A 17,663-nucleotide genomic window follows, 5' to 3' on the forward strand; every position below is an offset into this window, starting at 1 on the left:
CATAGTTCATCTGTTCAAACTCCTCCAAACTGCTGGAGGGGCACCGGCACTGTGTCACCATATGTAGTACATCTTAGAGTAGTCCTGATAGGTTTCCCTGTCTGCCGCTCTGTTCTGTCTAACATATGCTCCCTGTGTGTGCCATACTCTGCCTGTGTGTGCCATACTCTGCCTGTGTGTGCCATACTCTGCCTGTGTGTGCCATACTCTGCCTGTGTGTGCCATACTCTGCCTGTGTGTGCCATACTCTGCCTGTGTGCACCATACTCTGCCTGTGTGTGCCATACTCTGCCTGTGTGTGCCATACTCTGCCTGTGTGTGCCATACTCTGCCTGTGTGTGCCTACTCTGCCTGTGTGTGTGCCATACTCTGCCTGTGTGCACCATACTCTGCCTGTGTGTGCCATACTCTGCCTGTGTGTGCCATACTCTGCCTGTGTGTGCCATATTCTGCCTGTGTGTGCCATACTCTGCCTGTGTGTGCCATACTCTGCCTGTGTGTGCCATACTCTGCCTGTGTGTGCCATACTCTGCCTGTGTGTGCCATACTCTGCCTGTGTGTGCCATACTCTGCCTGTGTGTGCCATACTCTGCCTGTGTGTGCCATACTCTGCCTGTGTGTGCCACCTGTGTGTGCCATACTCTGCCTGTGTGTGCCATACTCTGCCTGTGTGTGCCATACTCTGCCTGTGTGTGCCATACTCTGCCTGTGTGTGCCATACTCTGCCTGTGTGTGCCATACTCCACCTGTGTGTGCCATACTCCGCCTGTGTGTGCCATACTCTGCCTGTGTGTGCCATACTCCGCCTGTGTGTGCCATACTCTGCCTGTGTGTAACATACTTTGCCTGTGTGTGACATACTCTGCTTGTGTGTGCCCTGCTCTGCCTGCGGAATTATTGTATAATATAAATTATTATTAGGGGTCCCTAACAAGGCTGCTCCTGCCATGAGGCAAGATGGGAACCTTGCCTCAAGAGCAGTGAGTGGCCAGTTACAAGGGGCAAAAGCCACCTCTTGAGCGTTATTGCGCTCTATGCACTAGCAATGCTGCCCCTCAGGCCCTGAGAGTCGCCCCTGGCCCCAAAGGTGTTAAATCATGTGCTGGGTTTGCTGTGTTATCTACAGGGGAGGATGAAGCATATGGATTTAAGGGTATATTTTAATATGACTTCAATTTTCACTTATAAGTGATATCCCTGCACTGAGCATTTGGTTTTTTGGTGTCCTACCTACTATCAAATCTGTACAGATTGCATTGCTGTCTTTCTATTAAAATCCTGGCAGTGGTGTGTTCCTTTAAAGGGATCTGGCAGCCCAACCCTTCTAAGGCACAAGGCCCCAGATACTTAATTGATAGTAAACAATAGTGTAGATTAAAAAAAAAAAACACCATTTAATTGATTAAAATAAAACTATTATTAGGAGGGACAGACATGATTTGATTGACATTTTAAATGTGTTTACAACAGCTATGAATGCTTTAATAAAAAATAGAAATTGGATTTTATGTTTAATTTGAAAAGGTCTTTTATTATACAGCTTTGTGTGTCTGCGTGACAGGTCCACTTTATGCTTTTGTTATTATGTAAAGTTGACTTCAAAATGAAAGCAGTCGTAAATCATCAACTGGCAATGCACTATATATCCAAGTGAACCAGTGCTGCACCTCCTGGAGGAGGATACCTGGCCTAGTAGCCAGATATACAAGAGAAACTTGAAGATTTTTGTTATTGTGCATTAATGTAAATAAATCTCAGACTTTCTCAGTAACGTAACTGGGGGGGGGCCCTGGTGCGTGACGCACAGCCAGGCCCCCCTCCGTATGCAATTTTTCAACCCGCATTTTAGTGGCGCACGGGCTGCTGGTGGGCCCTAAGGGGATGCGGGCCCTGTCCCGATCGCACCCCAGGTAGTTCCGCAACTGTACTTTCTGAAGGAGAAAGAGAACAAGGCAGAGCTTAGTTTTAAGATTAGTTTAGATTAGTTTTAACAAGTCACTATATCTGTCTCACTTCAAAGGGAGAAGAAACAATTCTAGACCAATATGACATTTCCGGATTCATCCCCTTGGCTCTTCCCTGTTGATAAAATACCTCACAGTCATGTGAAGGAATTTCAGAAGCAGAATAAATGATCACAGAAACCTGGAACAAAATAGCAAGGCAGGAAAACTTCTGAACCATTTGGACCTGCCGCAGTGACCGATCAAATTTTCTGTCTGGAAATCATGGGCCAACCGAATCTCAGTGCTTGCCTCAGTCATCAAACAGGCAGTAAAGAGAGTGAGCTCCTATAATTGGTATTGTTTAGCTGTCAGCTAGCTAGCTGCACTAGGCAGGGGATCCAGTTTCTAAATAAAGCTACCTGACTAATCAAGATTTCCTCTAAAAATGAGAGACAGAAAAAGGAAATCTTTGTAAGTTAATTTGGGTCTTTAATGATTCAGTGGGGATAGGTGTAATGCTGGTACGAAGGGGTCAGAAAACGGGTACAGGTATGGCATTTATAATCCCAAATGCTCAGGACCTGGGGTTTTCCAGATAAGCAATCTTTCCAGACTTTGGATCAATGTACTTAATGTGTTAAAAAAAACATTTTAACGTTAATGGGCAGATTTATAAAGGGTCGAATTGAAAATTTGAAGTTAAAAAATTCAGTTCTTTCTACAAGCAGCACACACACACTTGGGAAAAGCTCTGATCCAATCCCCTGGCAGGACAGAAAAAAAGTACAACCAATAAACAACCCTATATTAGACCCCACCCCCTCCTGGCTCCCAGCAGTGTTTTTTTCTGTCCTGTTCCAGTAGGAGAAGTAAAGGGACCTGTGGTCTGTAGAGCCAGACTAAGTACTGGTCTGAAGGCCGTATGGGGAACCATCTAAGGATGGGTTTCTCAGGGGGACTGGAGCTGTCTCTTAGGCATACCTGGCATACAAGTGCGGTCCCTGTATCCCCTGTGGGGGTAGAGTTGACCAGCTGACGTTCCTGATCCGGCTTGCCAGTTTCTCTGTGTCCTCACAGTGCATTGCGCTTGTGGGTGGACGCGCACTGATGACGTCATCAGCAGCAGCAAGGTAGCGATTCAGCTTCTAGGAAAGAAACTGGGTAAAGGAGGTTTTCATCAGTTTTAGGTGACATTAACAACCTGCCTGTAGGTGTTTAATCCCCATGGTGAAACAAATTATTGACTGCTGGTTCCTGTCTGTTCCTGTGTTCCAAGCTGCCAGGCTGCAGACTCGTGTAGGCTGCATAAGGTACTAAAAGTAGCCTATTGCCAGCCAGTTCTCTTTAAGTATGACATGTAATTACATATACTGTTACCCTTATTCTTTTTCTAGATGTCTGATACACCTAGATTGGGGAAAAGAAAGAGAAAGTCGAGGCACAATATATGTGCTCAATGTGAACAGCCATTGCCGGAAAATTATCAACGCTCAAAATGTGAAGCCTGTTTAAACCCACCTGCTAAAGAATTTCTTTCATGGTTTAAAAAGTTCCTTTCTGACACGATGACAAATTACGTTTTGTCTGTTTTATCTGAAAGCCCATTTGAACCGTTACAGTCAGCATCATTAAAACACTTGTCTTGGAAAACTGCCTTTCTTGTCGCCATCAGATCCGCAAGGAGGATTGGAGAGTTGCAAGCGTTCGCAGCAGTTCCTCCTTACACTACTTTTTTTCAAGACAAGGTCATACTAAGGACATATTTTACTCCAAAGGTCGCTTCTTCATCAAACATAAATTCTCAAATAATTTTACCTGCTTTCTGTCAGCAGCCAGAGAATTCTCAACAGAAGAAGCCTGGTACCCTGAATGTACACAGATGTCTGTCAGAATATATAGACAAGACAAAACTATTTATATCCACAGACCATTTATCTGTGTTATTTGTGCAAAGGAGAAAAAGCAGTAAAATCCTCTATTTCCTCATGGATAAAGAGTACAATATCATTAGCATACTGTGCATCGGGGAAAGAACCTCCGTCTCAGTTAAGGGCCCATTCTACCAGGGCTGTTGCCACATCTTGGGCAGAAAAATCATCTGTAAATGTGAATGAGATTTGCAGAGCAGCATCCTGGAGTAATGTTCATACGTTTGTCAAGCATTATAGGTTGGACGTTGCAGCCTCTCAAGATGCAGCTTTCGGCAGCAGAATATTAGAAGCAGCTCTATAATCATATTTGATGTTTCCCACCCGGAATAGCTTGCTAAATCCCAACTGTGTGTGCTGCCTGGAGGACGTAAAGAAAACTGAAAATTTGTCTTACCTGAAATTTTTTTTTCTTGAGTCCGTAAGGCAGCACAATTATCCCTCCCTATTAAAAGAAATATTGCATAAAATTGTGTTATGTAGTTCTTCCTAGTATGAAGCTTGAAAACTGACACTGCCGGGAGCCAGGAGGGGGAGTCTAATATAGGGTTGTTTATTGGTTGTACTTTTTTTCTGTCCTACGAGGGGATTGGATCAAAGCTTTTCCCAAGTGTGTGTGCTACCTTACGGACTCAAGAAAAAGAAAATTTCAGAGTATTTTTATGTACTTCGACTAGGGAATAGTCCAAATTCAATTCTAATTTAAAAAAATATATTGAAAAAAATAACGAAATTTATCATGTACTGCTTTGAAATTCGACTTCGACCATTCGCCATCTAAAACCTGCCGAATTGCTGTTTTAGCTTATGGGGGACCCCCTAGAACCGATTTGGAGTCAATTGGTGGACTTTAAAAAAAAATCTAACTTTATTTTTTTTGAAAATACTATGAATCGAATACGATCTTACTTCGATTCTAATGATCGAACCCGCAAAAAGAAACATTTTGGTTGGTCTTTTTTTCTTCAAATTTCAAAGTTATGGGAGTATAAAAAACATCCCATTACTTTGAATTGGACCCAATAGGCTTTGGTTTTTGCAACAAAATGCATTCTTATTGTCTTTCAGACTGACCCACTGTATAGACTGATGTAGGCCCTCCAGTGACCTAATGTTTTGGTGGTAAAGTCATTGCAATTTTAATACTAAGGGGCAGATTTACTAAAAGGCGAAGTCGCCAGCAACCGCTTCACACACTTGGCACAACTTCGCTAGGTGTAAATTCATTACCACTACGCTAATTCACTAAAATGCAAAGTTGTGTCCTGGACACCGAATACTGGCGACTTTTCACTAGTAATACTTCTTCAGTGCCAGCATTTCATAGCGAAGATACACTAGCGTTCGTTTATGCCTAGCGAAAATTTGCTAGTGATCTTACGCTTAGGTCAGTTTGAATAGGGTGGGTACATTAAAGTTATTAGTATGGACGTCTTTATTAGAGATATTGGTGCAAATGCTTGAAGTGGCCACTTTTTATTACAAATGTCAAGGGAACCTTAATAAAGACAAAAGAGATCAGATAATGCCCTAGACATGAGCCTACTGTAAAATGAATGTTCTATGGCTCTCAAATGTCTGGGGAAAAATGTCAACCCAAAAAAGTTTTAGTTAGGACTTTTGCAGGCAATCCCGCTGAAAAAAGGAAAAGTCGCCAGCGGTTTTTCAACTTTAATGCATTTTCGGCAGACAGGATATGATGTAAATGACAGATGATTGAGGAAGATCTAGCTGCTTTATAGCACTTCGCTTGGTCTGAGGTGGTGATGTCAACTCTGGCGAAAGACTATGGGGCAAATTCACTAAGATTCATAGTTGCGCCAGGCGTAACTTCGCCGCACTTCGCACTCCGCAAATTCACTAAAATCTGAAGTTGCGCTCAGGGGTAACGTAAGGTTGCGAAGTTGCGATAGCGTTGATTCACGAAGCAAAGTTACGCTAGCGATGGTTAATTTGCATATGGCGCCAAATCCAAATTACAATGGAGGAATAAACATTTTTTTTTGCCCTACACATGTGCCCACTGTATAGTTAAGTTGCCATGAGTTAGGAAATGTAGGGGGGAAGGAGGGGAGCCCCAAAAATTTTTTCAATCTTTTTCAGCCTATCACCCATAATATAGAAAAAACGCCAGCGTTTTTTGGGACTTAGAAAAATTTTTAACTTTTTTTGAAGCAATCCCTATCTACTCTATTGCGCTTCGCCTGGTCTGAGGTGGCGAAGGAAGTCTAGCGTAAAAGGTAGCGTTCAGAACAATGTGCGCGTTAGTGAATTTGCGTAGTTACGTCCGTTGCGCAAGTTCGCCAGGAGTAAGGGTGCGAAGTAACATTAGCGAATTTGCGAAGTAACGAAAATGACCAACGCTAGCGAATTGACGCATAGTGAATTTGCCCCATAACGTTCAGTAAAATCCGCACTGTGGTGAATTTGTGGAGCAATGACCATTCGCCTGAGCCAAAAGTTGCCTGGCAATAGAGTGTGAATGAACGCTAGCGACAGTCTCTTTCACTAGCGTATTGTCATCTGTGCCTGTTAGTGAATTGGTGATGTTCCTGCAAATTGGATTTCTGCCGAATTTTCTAGTGACGGCCGCTTCGCCCTTTAGTACATCTGCTCCTATGTCTTTCTGATGGGACTGCACTGACAGGAAACAATGTGCAACATTTTCAACAAACCGAGAGTGAATTCCATCCTATTCCATCCTTGCAAATGTTGTGCAGGCTGGGGGGGGTTCCTGCTGACCCATTTTACAACTGCAATATAATTGTATATAAACAGGGAATTCAATTTGAAAAGCGCAAAAGTAAAAACTCATTAACGACACGCAGGTGTTGATAATTATTTTATTACTATATGTATTATTGCACAGTTTGATAAGCAGGATGTAAAGGACTAGAACAGTGCATGATTTACTCCCTATGTAACTAGTGAATCTGAAGAACAATGTTCAACTATAACACAGCCATCATAAAAGGAGTTGCAATTTGTATTGGTGTAGATCTGCCTATCGTTTTATGGCTATTTGAATATTCCTGTATCTCTTCCCTGAAACTTTTTCATTACATTCACATATCCAGTGGCTGCCGCAGGGAACTGCAACAAACTACAAAGCAGTGTGTTAAGGCCCCTAGCAGAGAACAGGATGATTTGCTAAGAATATACTAAAAAGGCATCTACTGCTGGAGGAAATCTGTCTTCCCCAAAAACACTTTGGATTAGAAGTATTGAAAACTCATACTGAGAGCCTGTGTTCTGTTACTGCACGTATCCCCTAAAGACAATATCATTTTCAGGCTGTGAGCTTTTACTTGTCTAATTGTATCTAACATAACAATGCCAACTGACGCAAGCTGGAGCTAACATGGTACAAACTTTCTTGGTATAACTTATCTGGTTACAGTGCTGTTTACCAACCCGATACTTGGGACACCTCAACCTACTCTTGCACTACTCTTGCACTACTCTTGTGATGAGGGAAGCCAAGAGCTTGATGTGGTTTATAACATGTTTTCATTAGCGCCTGCATTGTCAGGTCCTTTCTAGGGATGTGGGTTTGCTGGCTTCTTATTAATTGTAGTGATTCCTGCCTGTAAAGTGCAAAAACTAGAGGCGATTTTGGGATGTGAAACATAAATACTAACGTATTAATGTGCACAAAACTTCTTCCCTGATTGGCTTGTCCTCCTTTAATGGTGCAATCCCTTCTCCTCTACTTCTTTTCCTATTATTCTAATGCATGATTGAATGCATTCTTGAACTTCCCTAATTGTCTAGTTCGATTTATATCTGTTGACCACTCACTTTTTGGATCTGTAGTTCCTCTTCATTGATCAGTATTTCACTTGCTCTAGCTAAATTTCCTTTACATATTTCACATACTGATCTTAACCTCAACATTATTTCTATATGTGTAAAAAATTCTTATTTGCACCACAGGGGAAAAAAATTGCAATATCATTCTCCTTTGTAAATTATCCCCCCTTGTGTTCACTTGTTAATACACAAGTGTTGAGGTTTCTTAAGGATAGGGTTGAACCACCATACCAGAGAAATTTGCAGAGTGAAGGCTGCTCCTGATCACTCTAGTAAGCAGGTAACGTAATGTCCAATCTGAACTGCAGCATAGTTGGGTCCACCATTTCAAATCAAAGTCTCTGAGGTTGACAGATTCAGAGTAAGATCCTTTGGCTTGTTGGCCTGATTGGTGGTTAGCACCCTCAGCTTGCACTGCATTTTAAAAATTGGTTTATTTCTTACTTTTTCCTCCCTGAGTTGATTCAATTTCTAACTGGTCTGTACCAGAGGACTTCTCTATTTTCTCAGTCTTTGATTTTGCACCAACAGGATCCTTTTTTGTGACCTTTGGACTATCTTCTTTTGATTTCTCTTCTTTGGAAGGTTGCGTTTCTATTTTTGTTACTTCTGTTTTTGTCTTGATGGCCTCTTTTTCTACTTTCTTGAGTGGTTCATTGTCTTTGGATGACTCCTTCTTTTCCTCTGTCTTAGGTGGCTTTTCTGCCTTGGAAGACATTTTTTCTTCATCTTTTGCTGGTTTGCTTTCCTCTACCTTGACTGACTTCTTTCCCTCATCCTTAGCTGGCTTCCCATCCAATTTTGGCTGCTTCTCAGGCTCCTTACTTGGTGCTTTCACGTCTACTTTGGGTGATTTATCTTCCTTCTTGGCTGGTTCTTTATCTTCTTTTACTACTTGATCCTTGTCTTCTTTCTTTTCTTTTTGCTTAGAAGGTTCCTCCTTCTTAGTAGGCTTGTCCTTTACCTCTTTATTTGCTGATTCTTCTGTTTTTTTTGTGTCATTTTCTTCTTTCTTAGTTGGTTCTTTTTTCTCTTCCTTCTTATGAGTCTCTACTTTCTCATCTATTTTAGAAGACTCTTGTTTCTTTGCAGGCTCTGGCTTGACTTCTTTTTTTGTAGATTCCTTAGTTTCTTTCTTGGGGGGTTCCTTATCTTCTGTTTGGGTTGGTTCTCCCTTTTTCTTGTCAACTGCAACCTCCTTTTTTGGAAGCTCTTTATTTTCTTCTATAACTTGTTGTTGTTTTTTTTCTTCCTTCTTTGCAGATTCCCTTTTTTCTACCATCTCTGGTGGGTTCTGTTCCTCTTCAGCTGGGGATACTTTTGTTTCTTCTTTTGTGGATGGCTCCTTTTTTTCTTTTTTTGGAGGCTCCTCTTTCTTGGCTGGTTCCTTTTTTTCTTCTTTTTTGGGAGGCTCATCTTTTTTGATAGCTTCCTCTTCTTTTTTGGCTGCCACCTTTTCCTCTTGTTTAGAAAGCTTGTCTTGTTTGGCTATTTCTTTATCGTCTTTCTTAGTTGATTCCTCTTTTGTAGTAACTTCTTTCTTGGATGGCTCTTTGACTTCATCTTTTTTGGCTGGTTCTGTTTTTTCTTCTTTTTTGACAGGTTCCTTCTTCTCTTTTTCCTCTGGTCCTCCCTCTTCTTCTTTCTTGACTGACTCAAGCGTTTCTTCTTCCTTCTTTTCATCTTTCCTGGCAGGCTCTTTTTTTGTTGCTTTATCTTTTTCTTCTTTTGTGGCTGGTTTTAGCTTTCCCTCTGTTTCTGGTTGACCTTTTTCCTCTTTTTTGGCTGGCTCTGGCTTTTCTTCAGTTTTTGGTTTACCCTTTTCCTCTTTTTTGGCTGGCTCTGGCTTTTCTTCAGTCTTGGGTTGTTCCATTTTTTCTTCTTTTTTTGCTGCCTTCTTCATTGAATCTACTTTTTCTTCTTTCTTGGCAGGCTCTTTCTGCTCCTTTTTTATTGGTTCTCCCTTTTCCTCTATCTTAGCTGGCTCTGGCTTCTCATCCACCTTGGTCTGCTCATTTTTGTCTTCTTTTTTGGCAGCCTCTTTCTTTTCTTCCTTTTTTGGTTCTCCTTTTTCCTCTTTTTTTATAGACTCTGGCTTTTGTTCAATGCTGGTCTGTTCAATTTTCTTGGCAGGCTCCTTCTCCTCTTTCTTTGTTGGTTCCTCTTTTTCTTCTTTCTTTGCTGCCTCTTTGTCTTCTGTCTTTGTCTCTTCGCTCTTCCCTTCCATACCAGGCTTTTCTTTTTTTTTTGCTGGTTCTACCTTCTCCTCTTTCTTAACTGGTTTCTCTTCTTTCTCTTTTGGGTCTACATCTTTTATCTTTTGCTCAGGTCCTTTATCTGTCACTTTAGTGGGTTTCTTTTCTTCTATTTTATCCATGTCTTCATCCTTTGTTTCCTCAGTCTCTTTTTCCTCTCCCTCTCCAGTCTCAGCAGAATCCTCTCCCTGATTGTTTTTAGTATCCTCTTCTTCCTCCACTGTATCATGCTCATTTTCCTCTTCTTTCTCTTTTTCTTCTTCTTTTTCTTCTTCTTCCTGTTCTTCTTCTTCTTCTCCTTCCTTACTTTCCTCTTTTTCTACAGAAGGTGTTTCTTCTTCCTGTTCTTCCTCAAGAGAAATGACTACTTCATCTTCCTCTGTCACTTCCTCGGTCACTTCCTCAGTCACTTCCTCAGTCACTTCCTCAGTCACTTCCTCAGTCACTTCCTCAGTCACTTCCTCGGTCACATGGGTTTCTTCTGTTTGTTTTTCTACAATGACTGTTTCTTTATCAGATTTTTCCACAATTTTAATCTTTTCCTCTTTTTTTACTTTGATGTGTTTTGGAGTGCTTGGCCCACGAGGAATCTTTTCAGCAAATGAAAAAGGATCAAATCCAGAACCAAGTCGACATTCTTCACCTTCTAATAGTTTTCTAAAGTAAAGCAAAAGTAGTGGGAAGATTAGTCAAGTCACTTATATAAAGTGATCTTACAATATTCCTCCAGCATTTCCTGAAATGTTTTTTGAATTGTCCTTAAATTTCTCTTGACACCCAAAACTACAAAAAGTATTGGTCTATAATTTATTAATTCTAAAGGGACCCCTTCTTGCTTGGGGGGTAATGGCTGACTGTTTTAGATTACCACCACCAGGTGCAGAGAACCAAAACATGAAAACAACCATTCACAGTAATAGTCAGCATTATGTGTAAGGCAAAATTGTCACAATTTGTCAAGAACATTGACTTGTGCATTCCTGAGCTATGCTTCACTTTTGTATTCAATTAATATTAAGTGACTGTTATTGGACATGGGTGTGCTGATAACTACCACAACACCACAGCAATCTACAATGTACAATTACCTAGAAAATCTCTTGATAATTTATATGCAGTAGCTAAATAGGCTTTTTATATAAATGATCTGTGTCTTTGTTTTTCTCCCCTTGCCATATCATTACTAAACCAGATTCTGTGGCTTGACATTCTATATCATGCGATGAATAACAATGCTGACTATTGATAACAATAACCCCTTCCATTCTCTATACCTAATTAAAAAGTCAATAATTCACATATCTATAGAATGAATAAAAGCAGGTAATAAAGACTAACTGGGATATGCATTTAATATTCTCTGCAGCATACTGAAGGTTATTTGAAAAAGTTGTTTCTGTGGAATTCATCAGTTATTCATCTCTAAAACTTAATATCTGGAGCATAATTTGGAGCTGGTGGCACCATTCTCTTCCTGCTTTTGGAAAAGAGTGCAACTGGTTTCTCTGGTTTTGGAAGAGTGCTACAATATAATATTTTGTAGAAAGAAGCATATATATTTTTTACTAAACTTGAAATAACTGTTTTAGGGCATTTAGCCTGTTAGTCATTAATTCCATCCAGGCTGCTAAATTACTTGCAGTGCCAAGTACTACCCACTATATTCCACTTTGGAATACATATATGAAAACTTGGTTGTAGACTGTAAAAAAAAGGACTTTAGGTACAGTTAATTCTTTGTCATCGGCAGTTCAATACCAAACATATACCTTACCTGTAGGCAGCTATTTCAATGTCAAGGGCCATTTTGACATTAAGAAGATCTTGATACTCTCTGATCTGAGCAGCCATTTCCCATTTTGTGGTCCTCAGCTCATTGTCCAGCTGATGCAGGGTATCCTAAGGGAGGCAAGGAAGGGGTGTTGCATTATAATACAATATTGCTTAGGAGTAGAAAGCTTGCAATTTTAAAACTATGATATATATGGGAAGTGCTATATACCTGGTAGGATGCCATTTCAGCTTGATGTCGATCTTCCATGTCTAAACATTGTCTTTCCAGGGATTGTTGAGAGCTCTTCAAAACTTCCAACTGGGTGATCTGGCTCTGCACCTGGTGGCGGTAATTGGTGATCTCATCACTGGCTGAACGTATGGCCTGAGTATTCACATGGGAGGCCTCATTTAATTTGTTCAGCTGCACTGTAATGGGAAGATAGAGATTTAACAGTTCGTGAAGAACAACTCTGAGACCATTTTTCATTTACAGAGAGCCCTGTAATTACAGGATCGTGTACCCATGATCACTGTTGACTTTAGAGCTATTTGCCACACTTTTAAACTTGCACATATTACATTAGAGAAACACTACTATTTTTCTCCCACAGTCATTTCAACAGTTCATTTAAAGACAGTAATGCAAAAAAGGTTAAATGGAATGGGATGCATGGACAGTATATGATTTTCTCATAATCATATACTCATAACATTCATATCATCTCAATGATATTGCTGTCACTATGACCTCTATCGACTATGTGGCTGGAATGAAGAACCTAGTGAAAACTGTAAATGAAAGATACATTAACAGAGAAAGTAACAGCAGATAGGTGAAATGCTATATACCAATGCAACAGTCGAGAGTGCAGTTTAGACCATGGCATTTGAAGGAAGCAAAGAAATTGATATGTGTATATGAGGCAGTAGAATAAAATGGTTTAGATAGAGCAGAATAGAGTTAAGGAAAGACATATGTAAAATGTCTGCAGTCAGTATGAATTAGCAGTAGCTGTATAAGGAGAACAAACAATTCTGCAGCAAATGAGTAGAGATAAATCATTGAGTGGGAGAAGCACTAGCAGTGTTGCAGTAAAGAACCGAGAAATGATTCTATAAAACTACACAGTGGAAATAGCAAAGTGAGCAGATGTGTCAGACTGGCTGATATAACAGGCCACTGGGTGGGACATTATAAACTATTAAGCTGCACTGTGTTAAATGGGCTTCAAAATATAATTTTGAATAGACCCTAATCATCCTGATAGCTTTAATTGCATGTAAACTCCAAATTAATATACATGCCTCACCTATGGTAAATGACCATCCCACAAATGCTGTATATGTAATTACATTTGAGTCAGGGCAGCAAGCCAAATTCACAGCACACAGAAGGGCCATTTCCATTCTATTCAGTGCTGCAGTGTAACAGGAGGAAGCTTGCTGGGATGTTAAAACTGCTGCATTGCAGAAATAAGTTGCAGAGTGTGCTGTACTGGGACTGGTCTTCAGGGAATTTTGGTACACATCATGCTTCATGTGCCAAACCAGCAGTGCCAATGTTCTTCTTCTTTTCAACTTTTTTTTATACAACAGATATATGTTATCTCTGCTTTATTGATAATTAATACTGTATATATGTTTTTGAAGTTTATTATGGCATATCCCTGCTAGGACAAGGGATGGAATAGCATAACTCTTATGTATGCCTACAAACTAAGAAACCTGCTCACTAATATATAAAATATAATATATATCATAATGAATATGAAATAGTTGCTACAAATGAAACCAGACTGCTATATGTTACATCTGCGGTGATGTTTCAAAAGCATCAATAATAAGTAAGTATTACTCTGCTGAAAGCAGCAGCTGTGGTGGTAACATCAGGTAAAGAAAGGGAAATTCAGAATGCCTATGATGAAAGAATGCCAATGGCAAACTAGACAGGCCTGCTGAATATAATCTATTATAAAAACCCATGTCATTACTTTAACAACTAGACATTTATCAACAGAGTTATGCAGTGACGGTCTACCGTGAGACTGAAAACTTTTACTGACCATCTTTTATTAAAGGGTACCTGAGCTTTTTCCAGCTAATTCATGTGTGTATATATATATATATATATATATATATATATATATATATATATATATATATATATATATATATATATATATATATATATATATATATATATACACATACAAATAGACATGCAGCTTGAAAATATAAATGCATTTAACTAGTTGATGTGAAATAAAATGAATAGTCATCTAAGGTACATGACATACACATTACAAATGTCTTTTAACTATTTTTGCAGATTCTCTTTGAAACTAGAACCACAGAATGTAATGCAGTGTTACATTTGCACACCATTTATCTAAAATAATGCATCTCCATTCTTCTGATTTATCTATCCGACTGTCTATATGTCAATCTCTCTCTCTCTCTCTCTCTCTCTCTCTCTCACGCACTCTTTTTCTCTCTATCTATCTAAAATAATGCACCTATTTGTTTTTATACCTGTCTCCACCCTCCCGTTCATGTTCTCTTGCTACTTTTCCTATCTTCTATCTTCTTACTGATTTGTGTTTTCTATTCAAGTTCAGCTGTATCCTGTCATATGCAGACTGTTAAGAAGATTCTGTAAGCACATCATTCTGTTCTCAATAATAATTGTTAAAAAAAAAAAAAGAAACAATGTGAGAAGTCACCAAGGAGATCCAGGACCATATGGTCAGTACTTTTTAAAAGTGATTTAATAGCCTCATATTTTCTAACCAATGTCAATTTAAAGGATTTATTTTACAGGTTATACATTTGTCTTTACTAATGATAAGCTGTTTTATCATTTGTTAAGTGTGGAATGAGAACCGCAGGACCTCTGTATGTGTCCTGCTTATTAATTCAGCTGCATAAGGGAGGATGGAGGGAGAGGGCAGATGCAGCTCCCAATATAGAATTGTGACTCAGGGATTTCAGACTGCAAACACTTAACTACTTCCTGACTAGGAATAAAATGGAAACTAAGAGTACATTGGCAACGAGCTGCAAAAATAGGTGCCCCAATGGGTGCTAAAATGTTTAAATGTTGAAAAGGTTCAAATCTAACAGCATGGCGCAGTCTGATATACTTAATAATAAATTGGCATATAATACTAAACATATACGACAGATATTACACGACACAAGGGTTGCCTTTAATTTTTCACTAGAATAAAGAAATCCCATAAATTTATTTCAGTAGTTTGAATGTAGCTTAACTATCTAATCTTTTGTTCAGGTGAAATGTTGCAAAACAGATTCGTTAAAAAATTGCAGCAAGACTCAAATGCTAAAATTCCAGATCTTGCAGTACTTAAACCACATCTCAGTACTTACGTCACATTCAGCTGGAGAGGCACAAGTGTACCAGTGTGGCATCATTTTGAAAGTTAATAACCCATTTTTTATATCTCTCTCCCAAATGTATAACTCAGTAGAGCTCAGCAAGCTGTATCTTCAGCATATAACACATTGCACAAGGGACTAGGAACCCAAAGTTATATCCGTAATCATTTAAAAGAGCTATTTTTTTTATATTTTTATCGACCCCATGACTACTTTTAGATGCAACTTATCCAACTCACCTTGAAACCAGCCTTGTGTTTGCACATTGTTTTTACCAATATGACCTTCAAGCTGAGCCCTTATCTCCTTCAGGGCTGATGCCAGCTCCAAACTGGGCACCTCTCCCATCTGTTCGGTTGTTGCCTGACTTCCTTGTATTTGGCTAAGCATCTCCTCCACATCGTCTTGGTGGCACTTGCACAGATGGGCTGCCTCATCTTCTAAAGCTTGAACCTTTCTGCCCAGTTGCTCTCTCTCTAGGCTACACTCCTGCATGAACTGCCTCAGTGCCCTCTCAGCAGCCAGAGACTCTTCCTTCAGCCTTTCCTCTTCTTGGGTTTTCATCCTAAGCAACTCAATGTCTTCACTCAGTCTTTCTCTTTCAAGTTGTTCCTGTCCATTTTCAGAGTTAATTTTCAGGAGCTGGTTGCGCATATCACAAATCTCCCTCTCATATAGCTGTCCAATGGCAGATATGCCAGCTTGCTGCTTCCGCAAAGCTGTTGCCTCTTGCTGCAAACCACGGTTCTGCTCTTCCAGTCTCCGCACCTTGTCTATGTAACCTGCAAATCTCTCATTTAGTCCCTGCAAGGCCTCCTTTTCATCTCTGGGTCCATTGGAGGGTTCAGGGCTCTCACTGTAGGATGGTGCACTACGTCGACTCCGAGAGTGGGACTGAAAACTGCTGCTACCACTGTGGGTTAGAGAGACAGAACTGGAGCGGAGGTAGTGGTCCCCAGGGGGCTTGCGGTATGTGACAGGGCCCATAGACCGCTCCAGGCTGAAACTGAGCATGGTAAGGTTTAGGATGTAGAGGGCTAGACACAAGGAGAGGGTAAGAGAAAGGGATAACAGGCAGAGGCTGTTAGAGATATGCAATGTTTTAGGTTCCTTTAAAAAGAAATGCAAGAATACAGAAGAAGGTAATGAAATAGGAATATGAGCTAATATGTAAGGGTGCTGAGAAATAGATAGAGAAGAAAAAGGATGTGAGGAGCAGGTAATATGCACCCAGTGAGTGAGATGCAGGGCACTGCGGCAGATAGAGGACACAGCATCAGTATTTATACTGCAGCAAACTTCTCAACTCAGCAAAGCAAAGACACCACCCCTGCATCATACTCATCATCTTACACGCTGACTCTCAGCGAGCACAGCATTATACATTCACACAGGAGCAGAATATTATACCTCTATGCAGCACCTTGATTCCCTGCACCTAGTGGCACACAACTATGTTATATCATAGACAGACTTTTCCACATGTATCATATCCACATTGCACTCAAACAATTAGGTATTGATTTAAAAAAAATATGTACAGTATATGCAAGCAATGAAAGAAGGCAAGATGCGGCTTACTAAGTGTTAAAGTGAGCAACTGTTTTAAAAGCCCACAGCACTGGGATGTATTAACCTGCATAATGCCAGTATTTATTTCATCATTTTTACAATTCCCATTTCACCTATGAGAGCAATACACTTTCTACCTCTGAACTCACTATACATTTAAAACGGTGGCTTTAAACCACATTGATCCCTCTTCATATGTAATTGCCATAATTAAAGAGAAGTGTTTCCTAATATTTTCTTCCTCTGCTGTTTGAATCATTTTTGGAACCCTGCTGTTCCTTTTATTTCTAGTTCATTACATTACACTTAGAAATCAAGAATAAAAGAGATGACCTCTATGTGTACTAAGGGCTGTATCGGCTACAGTTATGACAATGTCACAAACCACTGTCTCATACGACAAGCCATAACACACCCATTTCTATGGGTACACAATGCACCGCACTTGTCATCCTTTCCTTATCTTGTACTGTTACAGCATATTGTGCCACTCTTAGACCCGGCCATGACCGTGCAGGGACAGAACAATCTTTTTTGTGCAGTTGGTAAAATCAAGTCGTAATACTATGTGAATATTTAACACCCTGGAATCTAAAAGAAAATAAATTAACACGCTGATCATTTATACATGTTTGAATTAAAATATAAATTCTGATGGCAGTCTGTCATTTATAATGTTATCTCTAATATAATGCATTAACACAAAGCAGGGATTGCATTTATGAGAATTCCGACATGAATCCAAAGACAAGTCTCCTTGTTCAATCTCCCATTCTGCAAACCAGACCTATTTCAGGATTATAGCCTATTCTACATATTTAAATATAAAGGGTGCCAAAGCGGTTGTCATAGCAACCTGTTATGGCACCTCAAAGTAAAAGACATAATGCCAAAAATAAATACAATAAACAAATTCAGTCTGAAATGGACTGATGATAACGGAATGGTGATAATAGTTAAAGATCAAAAAAGCG

At 39.8% G+C, this 17,663-nt stretch overlaps 1 protein-coding gene across 1 annotated transcript; it reads right to left on the bottom strand.

The window, feature by feature from the left end:
• Window positions 1-6,703: 6,703 nt before the first annotated feature.
• On the bottom strand, window positions 6,704-16,154 carry nefh.S (neurofilament heavy chain S homeolog). The gene is made up of 4 exons (XM_041580242.1): window positions 15,357-16,154; window positions 11,945-12,144; window positions 11,717-11,841; window positions 6,704-10,599 (listed from the first exon to the last, which is right to left on the bottom strand). The coding sequence occupies exons 1-4, from the start codon at window positions 16,129-16,131 to the stop codon at window positions 8,121-8,123; spliced, it is 3,579 nt and encodes a 1,192-aa protein (XP_041436176.1). The 5' UTR covers window positions 16,132-16,154; the 3' UTR covers window positions 6,704-8,120.
• Window positions 16,155-17,663: the final 1,509 nt, after the last annotated feature.

The sequence above is a fragment of the Xenopus laevis genome, chromosome 1S (genome assembly GCF_017654675.1).
Source record: "Xenopus laevis strain J_2021 chromosome 1S, Xenopus_laevis_v10.1, whole genome shotgun sequence".
In the NCBI taxonomy this organism is placed as follows: Eukaryota; Metazoa; Chordata; class Amphibia; order Anura; family Pipidae; genus Xenopus; species Xenopus laevis.

Excerpts from the sequence above, each read along its gene's own strand:
- nefh.S (XM_041580242.1), bottom strand. The coding sequence starts at position 16,131 with ATGCTCAGTTTCAGCCTGGAGCGGTCTATGGGCCCTGTCACATACCGC. Across the intron at positions 12,145-15,356 it reads AACACAAGGCTGGTTTCAAG|TGCAGCTGAACAAATTAAAT; the intron begins GTGAGTTGGATA and ends TTCCCATTACAG. Across the intron at positions 11,842-11,944 it reads CTGAAATGGCATCCTACCAG|GATACCCTGCATCAGCTGGA; the intron begins GTATATAGCACT and ends TGCCTCCCTTAG.